The 8,926-nt window shown below is 35.4% G+C and overlaps 1 protein-coding gene across 1 annotated transcript in view; it reads left to right on the plus strand.

Annotated features, from left to right (window-relative positions):
- LOC138696735 (medium-chain acyl-CoA ligase ACSF2, mitochondrial-like) overlaps positions 1-6,685 on the plus strand; it is a 53,836-nt gene extending 47,151 nt beyond the window's left edge. The window contains exons 8-13 of the mRNA XM_069822084.1: positions 2,506-2,674; positions 3,494-3,598; positions 3,703-3,851; positions 4,063-4,204; positions 6,046-6,156; positions 6,236-6,685. Coding sequence (XP_069678185.1) covers positions 2,506-2,674; positions 3,494-3,598; positions 3,703-3,851; positions 4,063-4,204; positions 6,046-6,156; positions 6,236-6,355 — 796 coding nt within the window. The 3' untranslated portion in view covers positions 6,356-6,685. The remainder of the gene's footprint in view (positions 1-2,505; positions 2,675-3,493; positions 3,599-3,702; positions 3,852-4,062; positions 4,205-6,045; positions 6,157-6,235) is intronic.
- Positions 6,686-8,926: the final 2,241 nt, after the last annotated feature.

Below are 8,926 nucleotides of genomic sequence, written 5' to 3' on the forward strand. Positions count from 1 at the left end.
TACAACACGAAACCATTTGATAAAAATTTTCTTCACAGACAGGTAGAGACATTTGAAGAGGTATCACATCTGCTTTAAAATGTTGCACATTTTCATTAATTTTGTTTCGGAATTTGTATGATTTTTTAGTATTATACTGGACTTGTCATAAATTCGTTCGCTTCCTCGCCACGCTTCAACCACTAATAACGCCTGAGAACACTGCACTCCCACAGTACAGCTACGACAGAGAAGTTGCCGAACGATATCAGGTACGATACGGAATTTATTTACAAAAAATTAAACACAAGGTCTTCCTCTGATTGAGGTTCTGGCTGATGTATACAACTATTACCAGGCAGTACACCTCACTTGACAACATGTGTTGGAGGAAGAACAATTGTTTGTATACATCTGAAGACTGACTAGTGTAATAAGTAGCTAGTTGGCGATGTATGCAATGAAGAGGGAAAGGAACTGGCCACCCTACCCCATTATCTCCTGGCCTAGTTGCCTCATAAGTGGTGCCTTCTCGGTATTAATTATGAGGTTTAGACCTGTCTTAAGATAGATGACTAAACAACAAGAAACACAAGGTCATTCAAAGCAAGGAGGCCTTGTAAATAAACTTTATTTTGTGCAGTATGAAGCATTATTACCGACAATATATTGTCATTCCTCTGGAAGTTTATAAGTTCCATTTTTCCAAAATCTAGCGGTTTTCTGGTTGACGAACTGTTCCATGTTGAGTCTGCAGTCCTCCAAGGTAGTGAGGCGTTTATCATTAAGGAAATTCTGCAGAGATCTGAATAAATAAAAGTAGGAAGAGTCAATTTCAGGAGAATAGAGCGGTGGGGTAACACATACTATTCGAAATTCCACAACTTTTGACGGACCGCCAAAGAAATATGTGGTCTGGCGTTGTCGTGCTGGAAGGCGACTCCACCACTGATGGCCAATTCCGATCTTTTCTCTTCAATGGCTGCCTTGAGCAATCCACTGAGAACAGTATTTGTCTGAACTGATGGTCTTATCAGTAGGAATAAATTCGTAATACAGAATTCCTTTTCAATCCCACTAAATGTATAGCATATCCTTCCTTGGATGAAACACTGGTTCAGGAACTGATTGCGCCATGATTTTCTCCTTGGGACGTTGTCGTACACAATTTTCCTCTTTTCATCTCTTGTCACCAGCTGTTTCAGAAAAGCATAATTTTTGTTGCGTCTTATTAAAGAGTCGCAGATATAAACGCACTGAATCAAATTCTCCTTTCTCAGTTGGTACGGAACTCATAATATGTCGCGAAGATTTACCTAACCAAGTTTCTTTAAGTGCCTGGCTACACTAGCATGAGATAATTTCAGCTCCTATGCCATCTCCCGAGTTGTCATCCGTGGATTGTTTGAAATAATATACTTTATTCTTTCCACGTCCGTAACCACAGGCCGCCCAGTGCGAGGTTTTACTTTTAGGGAGAAATTTCCAGCTCGAAATCGAGTAAACCACTTTTCACTAGTCGTCGCTGCTTATTTAATATTTATTTTTAATATTCTGGTAGAGTTAAGGCCATGAGGCCTTCTCTTCCACACTACCAGAAACACTTCCTTAAACAGCACAGATTTTCCGTTGGGTTTGTGAGGCGAGTTTACCGTTACGATAATAAAACAGCTTAAGATGCCAAAAATTTTCCTTTTTGCCTTCCATATTATTTTTGTAAACACTCGCAATTCCAAGATGCTGCATCCAATGTCAGTCACAAACACGTACTGACGTATCCAATAGCGGGTCTGGTTGTTGAACCCTGTTTCGCAGAGGAGTTCAGCAGCTATGACAACTTCGCTGTACAGACGGTAGAGTGTCTTCAGGCGGAATATATGAAACTTACGATGAAAGAGAACGAACTTATGAGACAACTCAAGAGTAGATGCTCTGTGGTAGACATTGTCTCCCCCGATGCTGCTCCACTGTTTCATAACATTTTTACAAAAAAAAATACACACATATGCACAGATATGAGACTATCAAGTGTAAAACTCGCCTTATATAAAATTAAAAAAAAAAGTTACATATGGGATGTTGTACTTCTTGCAGCTCTCTATCTACTGTTATAGTCTGTTTGTGCAAATCTTGTCTATCCCTCTTCCATAGAGCTCAGAAAACTACTATTAAATGCAAAACTGTCCATATCCATAACGGTTTTTTTCTGTTTTCTGACAAATCACTTTACCTGGATAAGGCGAGTTTTACATTTGATAGCCTCATATATTAAATTCTTAGTTTTTAAGCTATTATGTTCTGGATTCATTAAAACATGAGCAACAACTAGATTACCATTGGCATAGCTTCTTTAATATCGCCTTCTGTAACCTGTTTGCTTTCCAACACGCCATACCACATACAATTCCATGTAAGCGAAATAAAAAAAAACAGAACAATGCAAATTCTGCACATTTTTTATGAAGATTTATATTCATAATACCTAGGAATAAACAAGCTAATATATCTGTGTTTATGCACTTGCAGATGCACTAACATTATGGGGACCCCATCTTTGTACGTGGATTTGGTGGCCACTGCAAAAGAACTTGGTATAACCTTAAATACACTTAAAGTGGCGTCTATTGGAGGAGCAGTTTGCACAGAACAGCTGGCACAGAGCATGATTGACATACTTGGCGTGGAACGAGTCTGTGTGAGTCTTGTTTGTATATTTCTATGTTATACACATTTAGTGTATTATATTGTAGGTACTTCTTCTGTCATGGGTCAGTCTCATCATATATACAATATACAGGCAGGCAGACATACATACACACACACACACACACACTGTTCTGCCCCAGGGCAGGTCTTTCGCTGCAAACCCAGCTTTCTCCAATCTTTCATATTTTCTGCCTTCCTCTTTGTCTCCGCATATGATCCATATATCTTAATGTCGTCTATCATCTGATATCTTCTTTTGCCCCGAACTCTTTTCCTGTTCACCATTTCTTCCAGTGTATTCTTCAGTAGACAGTTTCTTCTCAGATAGTGACCCAGACAATTTCTTTTTCTCATTCTGATCAGTTTCAGCATCATTCTTTCTTCACCCACTCTTTCCAACACAGCTTCATTTCTTATCCTGTCTGTTCATTTCACGCTCCATTCTTCTTCATATCCACATTTCAAATACTTCTATTTGCTTCTCTTCACTTCGTCGTAATGTTCATGTTTCTGCCCCATACAATGCCACACTCCACACTCACTAGTCTCTTCCTTAGTTCTTTATCCAGAGGTCCGTATAAGATGCTCCTTTTTCTATTAAAAGCTTCCTTTGCCATTGCTATCCTCTCTTTTACTTCCTGGCAGTAGCTCATGTTACTGCTTATAGTGCACCCCAAGTATTTGAAGCTATCCACTTGCTCTACTGCCTCATTTAGTATTCGCACGTTTACCTTCTTTATTTTTCTTACGACAACCATGGTCTTCGTCTTTCTTGAATTTATTAACAACAAAATGTTTGTTTTTGCAGTCACTGTACGGAATGACAGAAATAGCAATTGCTATCATTGGCCAAGATGGTGATAACCTACACCAAATGACAGCTACTGTAGGACGTGTTACTGATCATCTTGAGGTAGGATTTTAGCATACTAAATACTCAAATAATTACAATCAGGACAATGAAATTATAACTCGGCACGATTAACTTAAAAATATCGTTTCTCATTTCACTTGCAGGTGAAAGTTGTTGATGAAGATGGGAGGATAGTTCCCATGGGATCACGCGGAGAACTGTGGGTGAGAGGATACAGTGTCACGCTGGGGTATTGGGGTGATGAAAAAAACACAAAGGAGTTCATTGGGCCGGATGGCTGGGCTAAGACTGGGTAAGTATTTTACTTAACATTATAACTTTTAGATACCTACTCTTTTTGACTTAAAGAGATTATGTCGCGAGACTGATGTTGATGTTTACATCAACAAATTAATAAAAAAACGTTATTTACTAAATCACCCACTTTAATGTTTAACAGGAAGTGTCCTCAAATATGTGCATGTCTCTAAAACATAAACTTGACTGTCCTGAATGTATTACAGGGACCAATTCATCCTACAAGAAGATGGATATGGATTACTCGTGGGACGACTGAAGGATATGATCATCAGAATTGCAGATAACATCTTTCCAGTGGAAATTGAGCAATTCTTTCTTGGTCACCCTGATATCTTAGAAGTAGTGGTAAGGCATATAAACAAAAATACTGGTAAAAATTTGTTTTTTCTCCTCATTCTCCTATCAAAGTTTTCAGCTTTGTACATATTAATTTAATATTAAGAAAGCATATCGTCGTTGTTCCTGCAATAACTCCTATGTGCAAAATATAAAATTTTTCAGTAGAAAGAAAAAACACATTTATTCATCCTATGGTAGCCGTACATAGGAGAATTCTTACATTTTCGAAACAAAGAAATATAATTACATATGGGAGATTTTATTATTTGCTGTATCACTATTTAAGTTATTTAATAGATCAAAAATCTGAAAATCGATAAATATGTTATATAGGAGTTATTGCAGGAACAACGACGATATATGACTGATGCAGACAGAGCAACTTCCTAGCAAATACTGTATGTGATATCATTTCCTCTGGAATTTGAGTTATGCAGTATTCTTATAATTTATTAAAACAAGTACATTTTTTCTAAACATTAAGATGCCAGTACATTGTTATTATTATTTGTATGTAGGCTGCACAATATAATATTACTTATTTCTGAGTGTAAACTTTAGGCCTACTCCACGAATTGATCTTAAATTTTATTACGGTGCGTTTATCCGCTGGTAATGAGTGATATGAATTTCAGAGATTGAATTATTAGGGTATTTCCACCTGAAAGAGGTGCCGGTATGCCACAGCAGTGCATTCCACTAGAAAAGATAATGAAAAACAACTTAAAAACAGCTATAGTTTAATAGAGATGAGAATGGGTACTACAGTTTGGTTCCCAATAAATTCTGTGACTGTGATTTTTAGCCGACAAAGTGGCTAATGTTGAAAATTTTCTTAGAATACCTCAGTTTTCACCGAAAATATCACTTCAATATTACGTCATCACTAATCATTAATGCCTGTCACCCTCAGAGGCTTTTTAAAACACTTTAAAATGACTAATTTCCTTTACTATGCGGTAACATGTCCTTGTCAAGAAAATAATAAAGTTTTCGATTTCTTTCACCAACATTTCCAAACTTTGTTATGGAAGGAAATGAAAGGAAAATCGAACCTGAAGAATAGCTCTTGGTAGGATCTCTTTTCCTTTCCTTCCGCAGTGGTGGTGGTATTTTATTTAACAAGATTTCGACAGCAAAGATTATTCAGCATTTAAATTCTATATGGGCAAGAATTGGCTGAATGAACAAAGTGTCTGATATTACAACTCAAACAAATAATGAAATAGACAGTAGAGCTGGCAGAGCAAATGCATCTGGCGACAGAAGAAGAGATGTCATACCAGCATGGCAAATTATAGTGATCTGCGTTTCTATATGTAATCAGATGGGAGGACACAGAGGTGGGTCTTTGTTCCAGTGAACTATCCATGTTTCGTCTATAGATATAACACGATCCAAAAAGATAGAACGGCAATAACACGATTTGGAATTTGTTACTCTGAGTCATTTCTGATCAATATTCATGCATTTAAGGATCCATTTAGATAATGATGTACGATTTCAAAAACAGGTTCATAAGAAATTTTCAAGTCTCTGATATACGTGTGAGTCCAATTCGACAATGCTCAAAAATCATGTCATGCATAGCATCGATATTTTCTGGAGTGGTTACATATACAGGTTCCAACAGTGTTCAACGTTGATCACTATTTTTCCTCTCTTAAATTTCACAACCCACTTTTTAATGGACAAATATCCCTCAATGTATGCAACATATCCGCATAAATTTTTTCAATCTCTGTTCCTCTCTCAAAGTGAGAGTGATTTAGATGAAATTAATATTATTAATTCCATGTGCATTATTGTGAATCTAATGTGTGAATATCATTATACCATTTGTGCAGGTGTTTGGAGTGCCAGATCCAAAAGTTGGGGAGGAAATATGTGTGTGTTTACGCCTGAAAGACGGAGTGAACCTGAAGGAGAAAGACATAGTTGACTACTGTAAGGACAAAGTAAGTAGAAAAACAATCAAGAGAACAATTCAATATTTCTTAATCTTAATTATCCCTAATCAGTATATTGATGTTTTAGGTTGCCGAGTATCGCATTCCACGATATATCAGATTCGTTAAAGAATTCCAGAGGACGGCAATGGGGAAGATAATCAAGCATGACTTGCGCAATGCATTGATCAAGGAACTGAACTTGTAACTTTTCATATAGCTGAAGAACTAATGTGGTCAAGTTTAGGATAATTGAAATATATACAAATCACAAGGGGACAATGAAAAAGTACAAGCTTCTGCAAGTATACATATCCCATAATTTCTGTGGTATAATATGTTACTTACACAAAGACAACTTCTACTCTACATACAGCCTTTCAAAATGAAGACATAATATAGTTTTCCTTTGTTTCTGAGTGTCAACTTCTTGAAGATAAAAGACCTAGATCAGTGTTGTAACCTGCTCCATAATTGAACAACATGTAAACTGTCTATAAAAGTTTATGTATATAATATGATGTTACGTGCTTTTGAATGGTCTATTTGTTTAAATACCTCGCTTATAATCTAATATGTTTTGCAATTGATAAAACATTTCATACATCATAATATTCAGCTATAGTCTGTGATCTTATTACTTTCATGTTCCTTTGTGTCTTAGTCTAGAAGTATCTAATATAACTTCATCAGTGAAACAAAGCCATCTTTAAAATATTTCTATGTGAAAGCCTGTATTAATATTTTTTTAAGTAATTTATATATTACAATGCCATTTATACAAAATAGGCCAGAAATCACTATCTGTCTACTTCAACAAGAGATAAAAACATAAAAGCAACCATTGAAAAGGCTTTTGAAGAAATTGATTTTATGTAGGTAACTTGTGTGCAAAGTGGAACTTTTCTGCACGAGCGGAAAGACTCTCAGCACAAGCAGTAGGTGAGTATTGAAATTACAGGAGTGCAAAAAAAAGTCCACACACACAAGTTGCTTACATAATTTTATTTATTATCATAACGAAAAGACACATGTTGTAGAAGAAATGTATTCTACTGTCATAATAAAATCGCTTACCAGTATGTTCAGATAACCTCTAGTAGATTATACTAGGTCATGGATCGATTTTTAACAGTAATAATAATAATAGCATTTAGTTTCTATGGTGACAAGTGATACAGTATTACAGAGCAGGTCATGAATTGTCGATAAAATAACTTTATTTCAGATGTTAAGAACAAGTCTATTTTCATATACAAAACTGTCAAGAAAAGCCCTTCTTGTAGCACATAAAGTATGCTTAAGTACGGTACCAGTATCTCAGATCGTCTTTAGCATGAATGAATGCAGAAGGAAAACAGTTTGAAAAACAATTGATTGTGACTTTAGCCGACCCTATGTTTTGACTTTAAAGAAATTGTATATGTATATGAGGGGTTCACAACCAGAGCAAACCAAGTCCTTCTGGAATAATTTTGAGAAATTGAGTCTTAAAGTTCCTGGCTCATGCTCAGCAACCTTCACCTTCCATCATAGGAAATCCTGCCCTCTGTGGAGTAACAAATGAGTTATGAACTTTGTTTGTTATGGCAATAATAAAAAAAAATAATAAATTTACATTTCAATTTATAAAATCATATTTTTGTAAAAGGCAAGGGTCCAAGAGACCTGGTACTTTTAATAAAAACATCTTAAAACTCAAAAAATGGCAATAAATAAATCTAAGTTTTCTTCATCCGAGATTGTATTAATCCACAAACTGACCACTGGTGGACTTGGTCCACTCTGGTTGTGAGCCCCTCATATATATGGTTATGCAGTGAATAATTTTAAACCAAACTGTATATTCATTCATCTACGTATAAACTGCACCATAAAAATCTACTTTTGCAACATTTAAATGTTCCTAGCATATGGCATTAAAACTTGGGTAATGTGTAACTTGAAATTGCTGTTTTCTATTAATAACTTTTACTTAATTGTACCTATATAATTATACGCACTACATTCCCAAACAATACTCTGCGACAGTCCAATATTCCCAATTGTAGGCAACATATCGTACTGCTCAAAATATTCCCATGTTATGATTGTTATGTTTATTATAAGAACATACCAGTACACAATATAACAGTGATGATAAGTTAAGGATTAAATGCGCACAGATTTGATTCAGGATGGAGGCAACAGATTTTAGTTTTTGTCATAAGATAAAGAACAGGTCTATCAAATTAATACCAAAGTCCTTTTCCTTGAGAGCATGGAATCCAAGCATGGTACAGTACAAGGCTCTTACGCCTCATGTACCGGTAACTAGACTAATTCAGAAGTCCAGAGATGTATTTCTAATATAAAATGGTACAATTTTAAAATGAATACAGGCCTTACTTATGTTAGGTATTTCACGCAATTTATAATTAAACTTATATTTTCAGTGGCTGCTCGTGGATAAAAAGAACAGTTTGTGTTAAGACTTGTAACATGAAAGCAAAACACAATGCTACAAAAGTATAATTTTAATGTTTCATTATTAAATTTTTTTTTTTTTCGTCTTTCGAAAATGGCTCTGATAGAAATATTGTAAATTAATAATTTTTACTTTCATTTGCAACGATCCTAGTGAGAATATTAAGAATAATATGAAGAACATTACAGAATAATCACATGATCGCAACATAACATAATAACAATCCACTGACTTGTGGCTACAAATATTGTAGCACACTACAGTTTAATGTTTGCGAGGAGCCTAGGCTAAGTGAATAAGACAAGCCCATAT

The sequence above is a fragment of the Periplaneta americana genome, chromosome 3 (assembly GCF_040183065.1).
Source record: "Periplaneta americana isolate PAMFEO1 chromosome 3, P.americana_PAMFEO1_priV1, whole genome shotgun sequence".
In the NCBI taxonomy this organism is placed as follows: Eukaryota; Metazoa; Arthropoda; class Insecta; order Blattodea; family Blattidae; genus Periplaneta; species Periplaneta americana.